General features: G+C 44.3%; 1 protein-coding gene and 1 long non-coding RNA gene across 2 annotated transcripts; both read right to left on the reverse strand.

Moving 5' to 3' along the window:
- Nucleotides 1-8,686: 8,686 nt before the first annotated feature.
- LOC309693283 lies at nt 8,687-9,718 on the reverse strand. Its single transcript, XR_014272608.1, has 2 exons — nt 9,523-9,718; nt 8,687-8,932 (listed from the first exon to the last, which is right to left on the reverse strand). It is a non-coding gene; the product is annotated as an uncharacterized lncRNA (long non-coding RNA).
- Nucleotides 9,719-11,881: 2,163 nt separating this feature from the next.
- On the reverse strand, nt 11,882-13,441 carry LOC309693230 (lipocalin-like). The gene is made up of 6 exons (XM_082512272.1): nt 13,296-13,441; nt 12,659-12,798; nt 12,494-12,567; nt 12,270-12,383; nt 12,090-12,191; nt 11,882-11,999 (listed from the first exon to the last, which is right to left on the reverse strand). Exons 1-6 carry the CDS (start codon nt 13,389-13,391, stop codon nt 11,971-11,973), a joined length of 555 nt encoding a protein of 184 aa, XP_082368398.1. The 5' UTR covers nt 13,392-13,441; the 3' UTR covers nt 11,882-11,970.
- Between the last annotated feature and the right edge of the window lie 7,719 nt (nt 13,442-21,160).

The following is a 21,160-nucleotide window of genomic DNA, read 5'->3' on the forward strand; positions in this document are numbered from 1 at the left end:
CCTCTAAGGCCCAGGTTCGCCCACCCTCAATTTTACCCGCTTCGGGAACGCCCTCACCGATAGCGATCAAATTTCTAGGCCCTAATTCATTTATAAGCGCTCCCCGCAGCTTGACAGGGAGCTCCACTTAACAAAACGTCTAAGTATCCCACTTGCGTTTGAAGCTTTACTTAAAGCCAGGGGCGATTCTAGGATCAGAGCTTTGGGGGAGCTGAGCACACAGAGAGCTGCCCAGCCAGCCAAGATAGACTTTACTCGTCACAATGAGACTTCTTCCCTGCCTCTTTCAGTCCCTGCATCCTCCCTGTCAACATCGTCTGTTGTCTTCGTCTCCTTTATCAGTCATCATAATTTTACCCCTCTGTGCAAGTCTGCAAATTTCTTTATTAAATCATAAGATTCTTAAATTCATCAAGTCTCTCTGTGCCTGGGTCCTCGTCACAAAACAGGACATCACTGTTTTGTACATTTTAACACAATTTAATCCCCAGACTGAAACCAGAAGTTTCTGTTACGGTTTGGAGGAGGACTCAAGCACAGGACTCCGGTTCTAATGCTCACAAGAAGGGTTTATTTACAAGTCACCAGGTGTATATACAAGAATGTGCGGGGGGGGTGGGGGTGGGGGGGGGGTGGGGGTGGGGGGGGGGGGGGTGTTATATACAGCTGAGTGGGGGGAGAAGGGGTCTCCAGGGAAGTCCAAGGGAAAGCACGCGTTTTTCAGAATATCCACTCACAGGATCACAGGCTCACACTCCGACACTGCCACACGGGAATCACACGGGGAAAAATCCAGGAAGCTCTGTAGACAGGGAGACAGGGTTAAGAATGACGCACAGAGGAAAACACTCTTAACTAAACTTGCTGTAGCTTGACTTCACTAACGCGTGGTAGACAACGATCCAGTGACAAACAGCAGTCACCTCCTGGCTTAAATGCTGCTCCCCTTAATGAGACACCTGGGTCTCATCTTCCGAGGGCGTAGGCCGAGGGCGTGAACCCACAGTGAGTTCCGCCCCGGCGAGAGAGAAGAGGAAGAGAAACAGAGAGGGCTGATCAGCGTGCAGCTGATCCGCCTGGCCGTGACAGTACCCCCCCCCCCCCCCCCGACGGGAGCCTCCTGGCGACCCCCAGGCTTATCAGGGTGAGCCGCATGGAACGCCCGCACCATACCCCGATCCAAGAGGGCCGCCCGCGGGATCCAAGAATGCTCCTCCATCCCGTAGCCCTCCCAATCCACGAGATACTACAGACCGCGCCCCCGGCGCCGGACATCCATGATCCTCGAAATGGTGAAAGCCGGGTGGCCATCAATGACCCGGGCGGGTGGAGTGGGTCCGGAAGGAGGGCACAGAGGACTAGAGAGACACGGCTTCACTTGCGACACGTGGAAGGTGTTATGGAACTACATATTTCGGGGCAGTTTAAGGCGGACAGAGACAGGGTTAATCACAGAGTCGACATCAAAGGGACCGATGAAAGTGGGAGACAGTTTCTTGGATTCAGACCTGAGTGGGATGAATCTGGTAGACAGCCAAACCTTTTGTCCAGGTGTGTAGGTGGGAGCAGGGGTCCGGTGGCGATCCACCAGGCGCTTATTGCGTTCCACCGTGCGGAGACGGGAGGCCCGAGTCGCTCTCCAGGCGCGCCGACACCTCCGAAGATGCTGTTGGACAGAGGGAGCAAAGTGCTCACCCTGGACAGCTGGGAAGAGTGGCGGTTGATAGCCCAAGGACACCTTGAAAGGGGACACACCGGTGGCAGAGGAGGTAAGGCTGTTATGAGCATACTCAATCCATGACAGTTGCTCGCTCCAAGTTGACTGGTTAGTGGAGACCAGGCACCGGAGAGCTGCTTCGAGCTCCTGGTTGGCACGCTCCGTTTGGCCATTTGTCTGTGGGTGGAAACCAGAGGAGAGACTGACCTGAGCTCCGAGGGCACTGCAGAACTCCTTCCAGACACGTGACGTGAACTGCGGTCCTCTGTCTGACACAATGTCCGTGGGGATTCCATGGAGGCGAAACACGTGGTCAGCTAGCAGCCGGGCGGTCTCTAGAGCAGTGGGGAGCTTAGGGAGGGCGACAAAATGAGCAGCTTTGGAGAAGCGGTCCACAATGGTGAGAATAACAGAGTTACCTGACGAGACGGGCAGACCAGTGATGAAGCCAACAGCGATGTGCGACCAAGGGCGACTCGGAGTCGGCAGAGGGTGAAGGAGGCCAGAGGGTGGTTGATGGACGCTCTTGTTTTGAGTGCAGGTCGAGCATGCGGAAATATACTCACGGACGTCTTTGGCAAGGGAAGGCCACCAGGCGAAACGTTGGAGGAAGGTAATAGTGCGGTGGACCCGCGGGTGGCAAGTGAATCTGGCAGTATGAGCCCAATGTAACACTCGTGACCTTACTGAGGAGGGGACGAAGAGCAACCCTGGAGGTCCCGTTCCGGGGTCCGGTTCTGTAACCCCCCCACAGAGGGACAAAAGGACCCCCTGATGAAGCCATCTATGTCCAATGTGAGCGACCATCTTTGAACAGAGGCGGGGGTTTATGACACCAACTCTCTGCCATCTATAATCCAGTTTTGAGATCCCTTCCCAGACGCCTTAACGCCCACTCACATCCTGGGCCATCTGACCTCAGGAATTCGCATGATAAGGTGGGGCCAGGTTTCACAATGAACACACCCGAAACTCTGGCTGATTGGGACCCACACCCAGTTTCACACCTTGGCTCAGGCGATTAGAGGATTATCAGGGGGTCCTTTTGTCCCTCTGTGGGGGGTTACTCCCACTAGGTTTATATCTGGGACTCTCCACCATTTGACCTTAGAACTGAAGAAGCTTCTCGGATGAGAGGTGAAACGTCTTCAAGCAACTTAAAGAAGTCCAGACGCTTTTCTTTGCAAGCTCCTTTGACTTCACACATAGTGTAATCACATCAGACAGGGTCTTAGGAACATCTCTCATCATCAGTTCTCTCTTTAACTCATCACAAATATTATTCAAGAGAGTACTTATCAATGCCGACTGCCCCCAGCCAGTTTCTTCGGCCAAGGTCCAGAATTCGACCGAAAAATCCAGCCATACTCCGCCTCCCCTGCTTCAAATTTAACAGTCTGTGGGCAGCCGCCTCCGCTCCGGTGCCTCTTTCAAAAACACTTTTAAATTTGGTGAGGAAGTCCTCGTAAGAAATATCTGGGGCTGTTCTTAAAACAGCTTGCGCCCAGTTTAATGCCGACCCACGTAACAATTGAACCATAAAGGCAATTTTGGCCCCATCTGTCTCATATGTTCTTCGTAACTGACGGAATTGTAGGGTGATCTGAGTCAGAAATCCACCACATTTATCGAACTCACCCGAGAAAGGCTCCGGCGCTGGTAACGATCGCTCTGGAGGTTCTGTGTAAGCCGGCGTGGGGGAAACAGGCGGAGCGGCTGCAGATGGATTTGGAGCCGATAGCTGAGGAGAAACAGACGGAGGGGGTTAACACATTTAAGTATTTTCCTTAAATGTGTTAAATATATATTTTCTCATCTAAATGTCCACTGAGCTGTGAGCCAGGGGGCGGTAATGCGCCTTAACATTGGTTGCCAACCAAGAAGAAGAAGATGCTGTGAGCCAGGAGGGAGGGGGTGAGTGAGTGAGTGATTCGTTCGCTCGCTCTATGATTCAGCACAGGAGGGAGGGGGTGAGCGAGTCCTGAGTGATTCGCTTAAGCTTACGATTCAGCACAAGAGGGAGGGGGTTAGTAAGTGAGTGAGTGATTCGTTCGCTCTATGATTCAGCACAGGAGGGAGGGGGTGAGCGAGTCCTGAGTAATTTGCTTACGCTTACGATTCAACACAGGAAGGGAGGGGGTGAGTAGCTCAAATGTGTTGTTAGCATGTTAGCAGAGCGATGCTACTGTGAACCGAGGAGCTATTTTCTTGATGTGAGCTTCTACTCAGGGTTTTTTCTTTCAGTTCAGAGCAGAAATGCTTTTGTTAAGAAACTGGCTGTTGTTCCCCCCCCCCCCCCCCCCCCCGCAATTTTAATTATAAGCTAGATATATTTCTACTAAGTGAATTAGTTTGCTAACAGAAACAGGGATGAGTCAATGAGTCAGTTGGGCTTGTGAATCATGATTCACGAGTCAGTAAAGTGATTCTCGAGTATTGAACGATTCGTTCACGAATCGAACATCACTACAGCGAGGTGCTGATCCACAGCAGATCCAGTTTGTGAATGAGTCACTGGGTAATGATGGAGATGAATGCTGAACTGAAGTCTATGAACAGCTTTCTAATGTATGAGTCTCTAGTGTCCAGATGTGTGAGGGCTGAGTGAAGGGCAGTTGAAATTGCATCATCAGTTGAGCATTTTGACCGGTATGCGAACTCAAATGGATCCAGGTTGAGGGAAAGAGATAATTTGATTTGATACACGACTAACCGTTCAAAGCGCTTCACAATGATGGAGGTGAGTGCAACCAGACGGTAGTCGTTAAAGCAGGAGGCAGATGACTTCTTTGGTACAGTAATGATGGTGGAGGCTTCAATGCATGTGGGAACGACAGCCTGACCCAAATGATGTGTTAAAGATGTCTGTGAAGACATTTGTGAGTTCCTCAGCATAGTCCGTCAGTGCTCGTCCCGGAATGTTATCAGGACCTGGAGCTTTGCGTGTATTGATTTTGGCAAGGAATCTCCGCACACTGTCTGGGGATTGTGTCACCACGGTCTGTAGAGTGGGCTTGTAGTCTGCGATGGCTTGTATTCCTTGCCACTGCCTCCAAGTATCTCTACTGTTGCTGAAGCTTTGCAAAATCCTCCTGGAGTACTGCCTTTTTGTCTCTAATGCCACGTGACAGGTTTGCTCTTGCTGTTCTTAGGCTCACCTAATCCCCGGCTCAGAAGGCTACATTTCTCAATCTTAGGAGCCTTTAGACCTCACCTGTGAGCCATAGTTTCTGATTGGCTCGGACACTGGTAGTCCTGGTCTCTGTGACATCGATGCATTTTGGGATGTAGGCAAGTTTCGGTATATTCCTGAAAGTCTGTGGTGTTGTCATGTGTGACGGTCTGTTTAAAGATCTCCCAGTCTTTGGTGGAAAAGCAGTCTTGCAGTGCCTCTAAGGACCCTTCTGGCCACACATGTACCTGCTTGCAAACTGGTATAGAGACTTTGACCAGGGGCCTGTATGCTGGCATTAGCATAACAGTGATGTGATCATAGGCACCAAGGTGGGGGAGGGAGAGACCTTTGTAACACATCAGCTTTTAGATGTCCCCTATTAATGATGAAATCTCACAGTCTAAGAAGGCTAACCTGCCATTTTTCATATTTTCCCTGGTGAATTCAATGTGTTGGTCCACCGATTTAATGCGATCCATAAATTTTTGTATGTCCTGAGATTTGATTTGTTTATTTTTGGCAAGACCATCATTTTTATAGCGGCGACCCTTCCCATGAGTGATATGGGTAAAGATTTCCATCTAGCCAGGTCGCCTTCTACTGTCTTTAAAAGTGGGATGTGGTTTAATTTAGTTAATTCTGAAAGTTTAGGAGAGACATTAATACCTAAATATTTTATATTTCCACATTGCAGTGGGGAAGGAGAAGAATTATGGAAGGAGCAATTAATCAGAAGGACTGTTGATTTTGACCAGTTAATTGAATAATCTGAGACACTTGAGAAAGAATTTATCAATGCAATTACCCCAGAGATATTGGTTTGTGAGTTTTGGAGAAAAAGTAACACATCATCTGCATAGAGACTGATGTTATGTTCTACATTCTTACATTTTATGCCCTTAATTGTTGTAGCCTGTCTAATTGCTGCTGCTAGTGGCTCAATAAAAATTGCAAACAGTGAAGGGGAGAGTGGGCATCCCTGTCTGGTGCCCCTCAGAAGAGAGAAGCTGGAGGATGTCTCGTCATTTGTTCTGACACAAGCTGTTGGGGAGTTATATAATATTTTTAACCAGTCTATGAAAGAGGGTCCAAAACCAAATTTGTGTAAAGTCGCAGTTAGAAATTTCCAGTTAACTCTGTCAAATGCTTTTTCTGCATCTAAAGAAAATATTATGGTTTCAAGGTTTTTACTGCATGAGTAGTCTATTAAATTAAGTAATCTACGTGTATTTGTTGATGAGTGCCTACCTTTTATGAAACCAGTTTGGTCAGGATGAATTAAAAGGGGGTTATTTTCTCCAGTCTCTTTGAGAGAGCTTTGCAGGTTATTTTAAGGTCTACATTAATAAGCGATATTGGATGATAGCTTGAAGGAAATACAGGGTCTTTGCCTGGTTTTTGTAAGAGACTGATATTTGCAGAGTTCATATTTGGTGGTAGTCTACCATTTTCTTTGATTTCCTGCAACATCCTGTGAAAAACTGGTGCCAGAATCGTCCAGAATTCTTTGTAAAAATCTGTTGGAAAACCGTCTGGACCAGGAGCCTTATTATTGGGCATGCCTATCAGAGATTCCTGGAGTTCACCTGGCGTCAGTGGCCAATAATTTTGGAAGAGTTATGTTGTCGAGAAATTGATCAATTTCATTTTTAGACGGGTTTATTTGTGGTGTGTATAAAGTTTCATAGAAATCCCTAAAAATTTTGTTTATTTTTTTAGGATCATATATTGTATTCCCAGATAAATCTTTAACAGCACATATAGTTGTTTTTTCTTTATTGATTTTTAACTGGTTAGCAAGAAATTGTCCGGATTTGTTACCGTGTTCATAATTTTGCAGGCGAAGTCTTTGTACTAAGAATTTAGTCTTTTTATTAATAATTTCATTTAATTCTAGTTTTGTCTTGTGTATTTTGTTTAATATTTCTTGATCTTGGTGTGACACGTAGGCTTTTTCTAAGGATTTGATGTTTTTTCTAGTTCCTGAATTTTTTTGTTTTCTTCTTTCTTCTTATGTGATGAGAAAGAGATTATTTTACCTCTCATCATGGCTTTCCCTGCTTCCCAGAGGACAGATGCTGATGTTCCAGGAATGTCATTAAAGCCTAAATATAGAGTCCGTTCTTTTTTAAAGTATTTGATAAAGTCTTCGTCTTTGAGCAGTGATGTATTAAATCTCCAGTTTTTTCTTGGTGTAGTATTATTCATCTGTATTAGTGTTAAAGATACAGGAGCATGATCGCTGACAGCTATAGGATGAATCTCAGTGTCTGTAATGTTACTCAGCAGTGAGCTACTGACCAGAAAATAATCCAGACGAGAGTAGGAGTGATGGACATGTGAGAAGAAAGAATATTCTTTACTGTTGGGGTGAAGGGAGCGACCAAAGTCGCTCATATACTGTTTGATTATATTAGTGGACTGCCAGTTACGCTGAGCTCCTGCTGTATTGAGCCTATCCATTTCTTCATTTAGTCCCAGGTTGAGGTCTCCCCCAAGAACAATTGTGCAATCTAGGTGTTCGGAGAGTGCACTAAAAAAACTGTGGAAGAATGAGGGGTCATCAACATTTGGACCATATATACTTACAATACCTAGCTTTTGGTTAAGTATAGATAGTTTGACGATTAGGAATCTGCCCTCTGGATCTATAACTGTATCGAGTACTGGGAAATTAATATTTTTATTTATTAGAATTGCTATTCCCCTTTGTCTAGAATTATAACAGGCTGAGAACACATTAGGAAACTCAGGTGTTTTAAGTTTATTCAAACCTGTGACAGGCATGTGGGTTTCTTGTAATAAAACAACGTTTGCCTGTAATTTTTTAAGTTGGTTAAGTATCTTTAACCTTTTTTCCCTAGAGCCAGCTCCATGCACATTCCATGTGACAAATCTTAGCATGCCCATAGTTGTGTGTTTGTGGCTAATGATGTACGCTGTGTGTCTCGCTTAGACGGGTGAGGAAAATGGAAACACATCTTTTTTTTTTTTTTTGTAAGTAAAGAGAAGAAAATGCGCGGGAAGAAGCTCCATAGGTCTGACTATGTGTGTGCATAATAACTAATATGAGCAAATGTGTGCGTGTGTCCTATATCTGTGTGCGCTGTGTGGCTGTTGTAAATGTGTTGCCTTTAATGTGTGTGCGTGATCGTGCAGAGTAAGCATGTAGAAATAGACAGTGTCGCTTGTGGATGGATAGGGAAACAGGTGATCGACATAGTGATAGAAAAGAGAAGCAAATAAACCAAAGAGCAAGGTGCGCGACAAGAGAGAGAGAGGGAAAAAGAAATAAAAACGGAAACATTCCAATTAAAGCATTGGCGGAGAGTGACGGTGACGTTATACTAAATTAGCAAACTGATATTACATAGTTAAGCAAAAGTTAATACAAGAGAGTGTGAGTGAAGAGTGAGTGAAGAGAATAGTGTAGCGGATTCTTATCTGGTGTGCGGTCAATACAGCACAGCAAATCCAGCATGTCCAAATTAACACTGTCGGATTTGATTTCAACACTATTAAAGTGTCTATATGGGTCCACACCAGAGAGTGTTAATTTAACTCTTTTTGGAGAGTTGGTACGTTAACTCTGCTTTAGTGTTAAACACCAAATCTGTCTGGAGTTGATAATTTAACACTTGGTGTTAAGAGTTTATATATTAACTCTCAAAGAGTATTTTAGTTTAACTACGTAAGAGTTATCTTCTAATTCATTCTAAAAAGCGGGAATTTTACTGTTCTGAACTTCTAGAAATTTCTTTTGGAAATAAACATTTACTAAAAAGATGCAATGGTTCTTGAAAAACATTTATTCTGAACTGTGCACCACAATTTCAAAACATTTTCTGAAAGATGTAACAGTGTACATGTTCTCACTTTCATTAGAATTTTGTTTATCAAAAGGTCTGACATGGTAAATGCAAATAACAGCATTCTCATCACTTATTTCTTCAATACAATATGCATGTCCTTCATTCATCCCTTTGTGGAACTTCAACGCACTTCTGCTCTCCCCCATATTCCATCTTCACAAGCATATCCTGTGCGGAGATTGAATAAAAATTAGTTGACACTAATTAATGGCACAAATAATCCAGTAAACAATTGCAGCACAGTAAAAAAAAAAAAAGGAATCCTCTTTGAGCCATTACTTGTGTAAAGTATTTTCCCAAAAGACAAAGACACAGGCAACAGGTAATACTGAACTAAATGTAAAACCTCAACCTTTTTAATTTTTACCTAAACCGTGTGCACAAAACTCTGGAGGGATCTATGCTAACGTAGAATCCAGTCAGGACGTCAGCTACTGCTGTTTGCTCGTCTTTTTTTTTTTTATGGGCGATCGTTTTCAGGCTTCAAGTAGCACCATTATACCAACATTTCACATTCTAGACATTGTTTTAGGTATATTTGACCAAACATTTGACTGAAAATTCACATGCAAGCTTTTTTTTCCAAGGCTGTGGTATTTGCCTGCAAACAATACCTTTCAGCTAGCTAAAACAGAATATTATGCTATCAGCGAGCAACATGGCTAATGCCTTTCACACAGCTTTGTCTCAACTCCAAAGAGCCACAGAAGTAAAAGCTCATAATAATAATTGAAACAATCTTTGAAAAAATGACTTACCAAGCATGGCAAACAACTCAAATATGTAGAGCAAAATGTTCTGAAACGGCTTCACTTCAGCTTCGATTGGAGCCGTGCTGTGGGCGGAGTCTGTGAATTTACTCTGTAGGAGTTCAGAGTTAAGAGGTCAAGAGTTAATGTTTCCATTGTAACACCTCCAGATTTGACAGAGAAACACTAATTTTTAACACTCGATTTTAACTACTATCATTTTACACCTCAGAGTTAGATTAAAGGAATGTGACTCTGCTTAGAGTAAAATTAACTCTACTTTTGCAAGAAGACTATTAACACCAAAACATTTAACACTTTTGAATTTGCTGTGAGCCATGGAGTGGTGCCAGGGTCGCAGTAGAGCTGTCCGTCCACGTAGAGCCGGTCCACGGCGATGACAGCCCGGGAGCCTTTCTGGATAAAACTACGTCGGACTGGGAAGAGGACCCTGCGTCGTTCCAGGATCTCTCTGGGGAACTGATCGTTCACGCTGAAATCCGATCCTTTCAGCTCTCTGCCGCGACTCTTCACCTGCTCCTTCTGCTTGAAGTGGCCGAATTTGGCTACAATAGGACGTGGTCTCCTGCTTCCTGTCTTCGGAGCCCCTATGCGATGCACTCTATCGAACCCTATGTTTTTCACCGTGTCCTCTGGCAGCTTCAGGTGGATTTTAATGAAGCTTCTCACGGTCGTTTCCGGGTCCTCTCCGGCAGACTCTGGAATACCAGAAAACACCAGATTATCTCTCATGCTACGGGCTTGTAAATCTATAACGGTCTCTTTTATTTTTTTATTTTCTATGTTTAATTGGGTCACATTTTCGGTTAGAGATTTGACCGAGTCCCGTTGCGTGGCGTTTTCCGCAGCAAGTGTTTCCACCTGCCGCTGGCTGAACTCCAGGGATTCTTTTAGAGATTTAAATTCCCGGTGTAAGATCTCCACCAGGGACAGCCTCACATCAAAACTGGACAATCGTTTATCGATTGACTCCAGGATGTCGACGATATCTTTGCTGGCAGGCGATGTTGAGCCGGGGGAGTCTGCCGGGCGATATCTTTTAGATGACGGCGTCTCAGCTTTGGCTGGGGAAGACGCGCTCTGGGCCTTCTTCATTACTAAATCGATGTATTCTTGGAGAGCGTCTAAACTCTCCTCGTTGTCCTCCAGGGTGTTAGAGATGATAGGACAGATGTTGTTAGTTATATGACAGTTGGTTCGTTTATTTGGCAATACTGAAGTTTAAAGAAACTTTGTTAAATTCTATGCAACCATTCGCTTTTTTTTCCGCCAAATATCCGGCGTCTGACGTCACGTACAACATGGGTCGCTTACCTTTCCCCGTCACTTACCTCTCCTCACTTCCATTATTTTTCTAATGTAAGTGGAGTCAGAAAAACTTGTGGCAGATATGAGAAGACTCCTTGGGCATCATTTACTACTATGTGCAAAGAAATGTTTTAATGTGTGCAACAAAAACAACAAACAAATAAATAATAAATAAATTGTATTTATATAACACCTTTCTAGACAGAATCACAAAGTGCTGCACATAAGATAACAAATAATAAAAGGAAAAACAGACAATATAAAACAGGCAGAAATTGAACCAAAAACAGTTTAAAAAAGTGAGTTTTGAGTTGATTTTTTAAAAACAACGACTGAGTCCACAATTGTTAATGTATGAGGGAGAGAGTCCACCGTGTCGGGGCCACAGTGTCAAAAGCTCTGTCAGCCTTAGTTCTCATCTTAGTCTGTTTCATAGCAAGTAAGCCCTGATCAGATGACCTCAGGGACCTGCTTGGACATCGGGCTGTAGCAAATAACTGCAACATGAAAATTATTGTCAGATTTATAAAATGTGCACCAACCTGTTTTGTTCTTTCCTTGATGCATGTTAATGAATCCAAATGAGTGAAAATCAGTGTTCACCATCTGTAACCTGCACACTGTCACACACACTATTTCTCCAGACAAAGAATCATGCTTACCTTGTGGTAAGATGGGTTAATGGTGAGGATACTGTAAGAGAGCGCAGTTAAGAGAGGGAGAAGAAAGAACTAAATAATAAGCGAGGCTTGGCTTCAAATAACAAAGGTCTAAATATTGTTTTCCCTGAGACACGCTGGCTCATGTAAACTAGCAAATAAATAAAAAAGAAAAAATCATTTCAATTCAATGTTATTTATATAGCACCAAATCAAAACAGCAGTCGCCTCAAGGTGCTTTATATTGTAAGGTGATCACAGTTGTGGAGAATCGTGAAATACTCGTGTGAATTGTGTTGTTCTGGATGTTCTTCAGTTTATTTCATATAAAGGATGAATAATAAAGAAAAACAATCTAGATTTTTGCATTTTTATTGTTAAAAAACTGCTCAAGATGTTGCTCAGTCACATTTCCATAACAGATGATGTCAGATCTTTATGCAGTGTCGGTGAGACGATCAACAACAGATCAGACAAAACACTCAAGCGGACACTCCTCTGTAGAAGGAAACATGGAAAGTGTGAGGTAACATCAATTTGTATTTCAGGCTGTTTTTATGTAGAACTTCAGCACCAATGTAAAAGTACCGGTTTTAGGAAGATGAACAATATTTTCAGGAAGGATGCCGGTCTGCAAGCAGAGCTGGTTGAACTTCTCCTTCACCTCAGCGCTGAGGTCCAGACTACGTCCTGTGAAACCACGTGATGTAAATCTGTTGCTGTAACTTTACTTCACAGTTTACTGAACACAGCTAAATGCAACTTTACCATATAATTTGTTTTCAACAAAGGTTTCATTCCGTCCGGTGTTGATGTAATGATTCAGGCCGTACTCATCAGGCTTCCCGTCGACCACACGCATTTCAGTCACAAACCCCGTGACTGACAAAAAGGGAAACGGCAGAAGAAAAGATGTGAAAAATACTGGATGATGATGATGGAGGATTAACCGTGGTGGTTAAACTGTTTCCTGTCTTTGTGGGCGTACTCACAGGGAATGCTGAATGTGAATTTTCCAGGCACGTCAGTCTTGGTGGCTAAAGTCTCTATTTTCCAACATGTATCGCTACGGGTGCAAAGACATAACATTAATCATCAGTGTAAATATTTTAATGCTATCCAAATGGTATTTGCTTTGTCTGTCCACTCGCACTCACAGAGGATGTGAGGACGCCACTTTCAAACTCCCATCTTCAGTTGGCTCAACCATGACGGTGCCGGACTTCATGTTGGCTTTGCGACAGACAAACCATTTGAAATTAGAGCAAACTCCAGTCAAGTACCACTTACCTGCAACCTGTGGACACACAAATGGAAAGGATTGAGAATTATACAGAAGCATAAGAGCTGCTTATTGTAACACTTTGTGCGTGTGCATGTGCGTGTGTGTGTGTGTGCACATTAATAATACACTGATGTATATTAGTTTTATTCATGCTATATCCTGAGAAAACAATTGCAAACATCAAAGTTTCCAATGCTGATGTTTTGTTGTTCACACTTTGTTTCATATTTATATAGTTTTTTTTTGTTGTTTTTTTAAGCAATGGACAAAATAAATATTATCAGGCAAAATCCAGGGTGAAACATAACCAAATAACTTAAATGGTGAAATCATTATAGAAGTACATGTTGCAAAGGTCAGCCTCCTGTATAGACTGCTAAACTGTCTGGGGGGGGGGGGGGGGGCTGCCTGTCCTTGTTGGATAAGCTGCACCCTTTTTCCGTAAGACGGAGACATTTGTATGAAAATAGATGGGCGGTAAAATAAAAAATATTATGGATGACTCTTACCCCCTGTAAATCAAAGTCCGCCTGAGGTAGGATTTCAGAAGCAGAAACCATGAGGGAGCACAGTACCACTCCCAGAAGGGCGCGAAGTGAAGCCATAGCTGCTGAAGAGTGAAGACATGATGATCTGCTGCCTGGTGACTCTTTATATAGAAGAGTGAGATTATCTCCCCACCAACAGCTGCACTTATACAAACCCCAGGTGCTGGGGTGGCTTTGAACATGTGACATTCTCTGTAAACACATGGACAGTTTCATAACCACAAAGATTATTCCTGCAGCGGCAGACTTGTATCCACTGTGTGAGAGGTGAACGTCAGACAGTTCTTAGAAAATGTAGTTTCTCTTTTAAGCTTTTAACATCTCTTTTACGCCCATTTGTCTAAAAACTACTTGAAAGCCCTTCATGTCAGAGGTTTATTATCTGTGCAGGATGGAGCATCCTCAGAGAGAAAGCAGAGCTTTGTTCACACAGTTTTCTCCAAAGCTGACTGATTAGGAATCTCAAAGTTGGCTTTTCTCATAAGTAATACATGGTCTCAGGCTGGACATGATCACTCCTACAGGAAGTAAATGTACTATGATTTTATTTCACCTGTGAAATGATGAAAAACAGCAGAATAGCTCACGCTAACAAACGGGTGTTGAAATGTTTCATTTTCTGCTGTTTCATAGGTCAAAAAGGGCATTGAACCAAACTGAAGCTGAGCTGCTGCTACTGTTGTAGTGCAGCATCTGCTGTGTGCTTAATCATAGAACCTTCTGTACACAGCAGACAGAGGCTACTGGCACTGCTAGAGAGCTTTAAAAACTGGTTATTGAAGTGGCTTTGATAATACTGATACACATTCTTTGCTACTGTCACAGGACAGGGATCCACCAGAGAATAGTTGTCAGGATAAAGAGCCTTCGCTTCTCTAAATATAAACTGGATACTTGTAGGAAACTTTGGGAAGCGTCTAAATTGAAGTTAGCTCAGGTACTTCTTCCATACTTGCTCTACAGAAAGCCAAAGAGTTTGGAGCTCTGCAAACATTTCCAGCACAGCTGGATGTGTTTGTAACTTTGGTCACCTCTCTATCATCCCTCAGATTCTTGTCTCTACTGCACAGCTTTGAAACCATGACAGCACTAGTGTTGCTGAGGAGAGATCCAGTTTAAACAGACCTTTATTCCTGGAGAACAAACACATGAAGTGATGCTGTTAAAGAAGAACATTTTATCACACTAATGAATCAAGCATCTGTATGTTTGTCTGTCAATCTGTCTGTCAACAGTTCCTCTGATCTACTTCAGACTTGATGGGTATTTTTTTTAGGAGCAGTCAAAGTCTATCACCCGTGTTGCTTTGTCTGCTGTAAATCTGCCTGTACAAAGGGAAACATGCATGTTTTTAGATGCAAATTCACAACATGGCTGCATTTTTTAGTCATCTTCTGTGATTATGTGTATTTTATATTTATTTACTTCTATTATGTTTTGTATATGAATCTTTACAAGTGTGTAGATACAAAGGCTTGATTAAAACAAAGGTCTCAGCTGTGCTGTTAGGGATGTACTCAGATTTGTTTCAAAATGTAATAAATCAAAGGATTTTAGGCATTTCATCCTTTTTATTGTTTGGTTATAACAGCAGGTGGATAAAAACATGCAGGTGATGAATATAATTGTGTGATATTATGAGCATTGTTAATAAAGAAAGAGCAGAGATAGTAAAGTAAAAAGGAAACAGGTCATGGAGGTGAGATTTTCAGAACACTAAAAGCTCCTCGGTGAGATGATCACCTGGACACAAGGTCAGGCAGCTGGGACTCATCTAGAGAGAGGAAAATGGAAAAGTGATCTGTGCATAACATCACTTTTGATTGCAGTTAAGATAAGATAAGATAACCTTTATTAGTCCCACACGTGGGAAATTTGTTTTGTCACAGCAGGAAGTGGACAGTGCAAAAGTTATATAGCAAAATTTGAATACAATAAGAATAAAATACTGTACACAACTGTACAGAATAGAATAAAATAAAATAAAATACTATATACAGTAGAATAAATAGAATAAAATATACAATGGGATAAAAATAGAATGGAAATACTTTATACAACTGAGTAAAAATACAACTTTGTCAGAAAAAGAGTATTGCACTTAGTGTTATTGCACATGTGTGTGTTAGATCAGTTGAAGTCTTTGTTGTGGAGTCTGACAGCAGTGGGGAGGAAAGACCTGCGAAATCTCTCCGTCCCACACCGTGGGTGCCGCAGTCTCCCACTGAAGGAGCTGCTCAGTGCTGTCACAGTCTGCTGCATCGGGTGGGAGATGTTGTCCAACAGTGATGACAGCTTAGCCACCATTCTCCTGTCACTCACCACCTCCACTGGGTCCAGAGGGCAGAACAGAGCTGGCCCTTCTGATCAGCCTGTTCAGTCTCTTCCTGTCCCCAGCAGAGATGCTGCCGCCCCAGCAGACCACACCATAAAAGATGGCTGAGGCCACCACAGAGTCATAGAAGGTCTTCAGGAGTGGGCCCTCCACTCCAAACGACCTGAGTCTCCGCAGCAGGTACAGCCTGCTCTGACCTTTCCTGTAGAGGGCGTCTGAGTTATGAGTCCAGTCCAGTTTGTTGTTCAGATGAACACTAAGGTACCTGTAGCTGTCCACAGCCTCAATGTCCATACCTTGGATGTTCAGTGGTTGCAGTGGAGGATGTTTGTGCATGCGGAAGTCTACCACCAGCTCCTTGGTTTTACTGGCATTGATCTGGAGGTAGTTCAGCTGGCACCAGTCCACAAAGTCCTGAGTCAGTCCTCTGTACTCCTTGATGTCCCCATCAGTGATGAGGCCGACTATTGCAGAGTCATTAGAGAACTTCTGCAGGAAGCACTGGGTGGAGTTGTGGGAGACGTCTGCAGTGTAGATGGTGAAGAGGGATGGAGCCAGAACCGTTCCCTGTGGGGCCCCCGTACTGTAGATGACCCTGTCCGACACACAGCCCTGAGTCCTCACATACTGTGGTCGGTCGGTGAGGTAGTCCAAAATCCAGGTAGTGAGGTGGTGGTCCACTCCAGAGTTCTCCAGCTTGTCCTTCAGGACCGTGGGAAGAATAGTGTTGAAGGCACTGGAGAAATCAAAGAACATGATTCTCACAGGGGTTCCAGCGGTCTCCAGGTGAGCGAGGGAACGATGTAGGAGGTGAATGACGGCATCATCCGCTCCAATGCCAGGTTGGTAGGAAAACTGAAGTGGGTCCAGTGATGAGCTTGTTAGGCGCCGAAGCTGAGCCAGGACCAGCCGCTCCAGGGTCTTCATCAGGTGGGATGTTAGAGCCACCGGCCTGTAGCTGTCGAGGTCCTTGGGGCGTGAAGTCTTTGGCACTGGTACAACACAGGAGGTTTTCCAGAGCTGTGGGACTCTACCCAGCCTCAGGCTCAGGCTGAAGAGGTGCTCCATCATCACCCCACACAGTAGGTCTGCACAGGACCTGACCACCCTTGAGCTGATGCCATCTGGGCCCGCTGCCTTCTTGGCTTTAATCCTTTGATGTAAAAATTATTTACATCAAACTTCTTCTCTGAGATAAGAGCACCATTTCTGGGAAAGATCACAATATTTTCAGGCTGGATGCTGGTTTGCAGGGAGAACTGAATGCAATTCTCCTGCACCTCAGCGCTGAGGTCCCACCTGTGAAAACAGATGAGGTCAATCTGCTGCAGCACGTATAGCTTTACTGATCAGCAGAACAGGTTAAAAGGATTCAGCAGAGCGTAGAATCAGAGCTAAATGCCATATCACCATAGAGTTTGTTAACAACATAGCTTTCTTTCCCCTTTGTCTTGATGGAATAAATCAGGGATACTCGTCATACTTCACCTCAACCACATCACTGAGATGCCCCCAGCCTGACAAAGCAGCAGAAATGAAATGATGAAAGCAGAAACAGCAAACATACCAGATGGTTCAGTTGTGTTTTTCTCTTTGTGTGCGCTCACGCCGACTTGTGTACTGTGTTGTTATGGATGTACTTCAATCTATTTGTTAAAAAAGAGAATAAAGTAAAGTATTTTAGCTGTTTCGGTCAAGTCAAGCTTGTTTGTATTTTCTGTAAGGAAGTATTCAGGAGCAGTTCTTTTCTTGGATGTTGGTTCCCTTTGTTTCCATCCTCTGTTAAGATGTTTCAGTAATGTTGAGGTCTGGGGAGGCCAATCCATGGCTGAAGTCCTGTGATGCTGCATACTGCATTAGCACTTTGTTCATAGTGAAAAATGAAGCCACTGCCAATCAGACATTTGCATAGTGGATCAACTTCTGATGGTACTTTCCTGAATTCCATACCTATAACATGTTTGCACATACTGATGAATATGTGCAGCTGATTTTCAGTCCAGTTCCTGTGTGACAGACGCCAGTCTTTCTGCCTGTGTCCTTCCTTAAGAATAGAGCCATCCTTCCACTGAGACTGTTTCTGATGAGGCTTCATTGAGCAGTCGATGGATCCCTCAGCTCATCTAATCGTTATATTTCTAACACATGACTGTCAGAAACTGTTAATCTGCTGCAGCTCTTTAACTCTTCTACTTCTTTTTTTTATAATCTCTTAGTTTCCTCATTTTTAAGGTGGCACTGCACACCAGATCCAAAGTCAACATGCTGTTATATAATGGAGTTGAACCTGTAATGGAGTTTGATTTAAACCAATCTAAGCAATTAAGTGAATGATGATGAGCAAAGAAATGATGGCGGAGGTCGTGGATGAAGACCCGCACAGCTGTGGTTGGCTCCTCGTATATAGCAGAGTGAGGTTGTGTTTGCACATTATTATAAAACCATGTTCACTATATATTTTAGCTGCAGACAATAACATTATTTGTTTGCTGTGGTGATGTTATTCCACTTTGGTAAAATGGGAAAACGATCATTTCTTGCTGTTATTCACACATTATTCCAAGAAACTCAACACGAGCCTTGTAGTCCAACCATATAAAGACAAATAAATAGTTGTGTTTGTAACAGCTCATGAACATGAATCGTTCCACATTACTTTAAAATCATTGTAAACTAAACTGGAATGAATGAGTGTTTATATATAGTTTTGTCTCAGCTGTTTACACACAGTGTTTCAGTTCTTATCAGAGAGTCCCACCGTCTCACATGTGATGAACCTTTAGCTCTGTTGTAAGCGTGTTGTTAGACCAGGTTTCCCTCATTTAAAAAATAATCTCTCATTAGAAATGGATATGATGTCTAAGACATAGAAATGCTTATTATGATAATCTAAAGACTCACATTTGCGAATAACTCATTTTATCTTAGTTTGAGACATAAGTGCATGATTATAATCCTGTGTAGTTAGATGAGACAGAACTGATGCTTCCTCTTAATTATCCTCATTTTTCCTGAGCCTCAGTAGTGGTACCTACCATGGATAGAAAAACAATGACTCATCTTAAATCTAACCAACCACAGACTCCAAATCTAAAAAACAAACAAACGGTGAAAGAAAACAGGGACTTTAACCAGAGAAGTACTCACTCAGACACTGTTGACTTAATGGTATTCCTTATCTGTCAAGGTCAAGGTTCTTTATTTGTCACATGCATAGTTATACAAGTATAACACACAGTGAAATGTAGCCTGACACGCTCCTCGACATGTGCAAAAAAATTGGGGGGGGGGGGGGGGGGGGGGGGTGTAGAGGAAAAACATTATATATATATATATGTAGTATATACATTGGGTGAATGTGCAGTAGTAGCAGCAAGCAGGTGAATTCTGTACATTAATATGAATAGACATCTGACTATTTTACAGGATAGACAATATAAACATATTTAAAATTAAAGGAATTGAAATGTACATTGTGCCTTGGTTTAGTGTCTGGAAGAGTCCTGACTCAGTCAATTATAGATGATGTGAGAGGGCGGGTGTGTGTGTTTAGGGCACGGATGGCTTGGGGATAGAAGCTCCTCTTGAGTCTCTCTGTCCTTGCCCGGAAGATGCGGAACCTTCTACCAGATTGCAGAAGTTGGAACAGTTTGTTGCCAGGATGGGACGGCTCCTTCAGTATCTGCGCTGCTCTAGTCCGGCATCTCCTGGTGTAGGTGTCCTGAAGCGGGGGGAGAGCAATCCTGCAGCAGCATTCTGCTGTACGGATCACTCTCTGGAGAGCTTTTTGGTCCTTCACACAGCTGTTCCCAAACCACGATGTCATGTTCTGTGTGAGGATGCTCTCCACAGCGCCTGTATAGAAAATCCTGAGGATCTTTGGAGAGACCCTGAACTTCCTCAGTTGTCGTAGGTGATACAGGCGCTGCCTAGCCTTTTTGGTCTGGACCTGAATGTGGGCAGCCCATGTCAGGTCTGAGGAGATGTGGACACCAAGATACTTGAAGGACTGCACCCTCTCCACTGGAGCTCCATTGATGATAATGGGCTTGTAGTCTCTGTGCTGACCCCTTCTGAAGTCCACCACCAGCTCCTTGGTCTTGCTGACGTTCAGCTGGAGGTGGTTGTCCTGGCACCATGATGCCAGATTCTTCACTTCATCCATGTAGGCCGTCTCATCGTTGTTGGAGATGGCACCCAACACCACTGTGTCGTCAGCAAACTTCACAATGGTGTTGGAGCCATGGGTGGCCACACAGTCTGAAGTGTAGAGGGAGTAGAGCAGTGGCGAGAGGACACATCCCTGAGGTGCTCCTGTGTTGATGGTGATGCTGTTGGAGAAGCACCTGCCCACCCTCACCACCTGAGTTCTGCCAGTGAGGAAGTCCAACACCCATGCACACAGACGGCTGTTAAGTCCCAGATCCCTCAGCTTTGTGAACAGTCTGCAGGGCACTATTGTGTTAAACGCTGAACTGTAATCAACAAACAGCATTCGCACATAGTTACCCTGTTTCTTGTCCACATGGCTGAGAGTGGTGTGTAGGACGTGGGCGATGGCATCCTCTGTGGATCTGTTGGATCTGTAGGCGAACTGCAGTGGATCTGTGGTGTCTGGGATGGAGGAGGAGATGATGTTCTTCAGCAGCCTCTCAAACACCTTCATTACTACCGAGGTCAGTGCAACTGGCTGGTAATCGTTCAGGGATGAGGGTTTGCTGTTCTTGGGCACAGGGATGATGGTGGATCTTTTGAAGCATGTGGGGACCACAGACTTCGCCAGGGACTCGTTGAAGATGTAAGTGAACACACCTGCTAGCTGGTCAGCACAGCAGCGCAGCAGACGGCCGGTGATGCCGTCTGGCCCCGCCGCTTTCCTTGTGTTCACTCTCGTCATGCTCCGCAATGCTGGTCACCGGTCTCTCGCTGATGACATCACTGTCCTCGGTAGTCAGGCGGTAGATAGCATTAGCCGCCTGGCTAACCTCGAAACGGGCGTAGAACTGATTCAGCTCGTTGGTGAATGCAGAGTCCGCGTTGATCAGCGCAGTGTCCCTGGCTTTGTAGTCCGTAATGGTGCGTAGTCCGTGCCACATACTCCGTGTGTCGCCCTGGTGGAAGTGGGACTCCACACGTTCCCGGTACCGGCGTTTGGCATCTCTCACCGCGCGCCGCACGCCGTATGAGGCCGCTTTGTAGGCGCTCATATCGCCAGTGGCGAGACCCGCGTTGTAGGAGGCGGTCCTGGCGTTTACTGCAGTGCGGATCGATCGGTCCATCCACAGTTTCTGGTTTGGGAATGTGGTGACTCTCGCAGTGGGGATAATCTCCTCCGCTAGCATATTGACAAAGCATACTGCTACTTCCGTAAACTCGTTGATGTCGACTGCGCATGCTCTGAACATGTCCCAGTCGACGTCGTTGAGTGCGTCCTGTAGCGTAGCTTCTGATTGGGCAGTCCACCGTTTTACCTCCCTCGTGGTTACTTCTT

Source organism: Aulonocara stuartgranti (genome assembly GCF_965226115.1).
Source record: "Aulonocara stuartgranti genome assembly, chromosome: 3".
Classification (NCBI taxonomy): Eukaryota; Metazoa; Chordata; class Actinopteri; order Cichliformes; family Cichlidae; genus Aulonocara; species Aulonocara stuartgranti.

Bases quoted from the DNA above. Each gene is read 5' to 3' on its own strand.
- LOC309693230 (XM_082512272.1), bottom strand. From the start codon at position 13,391: ATGGCTTCACTTCGCGCCCTTCTGGGAGTGGTACTGTGCTCCCTCATG. The intron at 12,192-12,269 runs GTAAAGTTGCAT...GTGGTTTCACAG, and splicing joins TGTTGAAAACAAATTATATG to GACGTAGTCTGGACCTCAGC. The intron at 12,000-12,089 runs GTACTTTTACAT...TTCCTTCTACAG, and splicing joins TGTTCATCTTCCTAAAACCG to AGGAGTGTCCGCTTGAGTGT.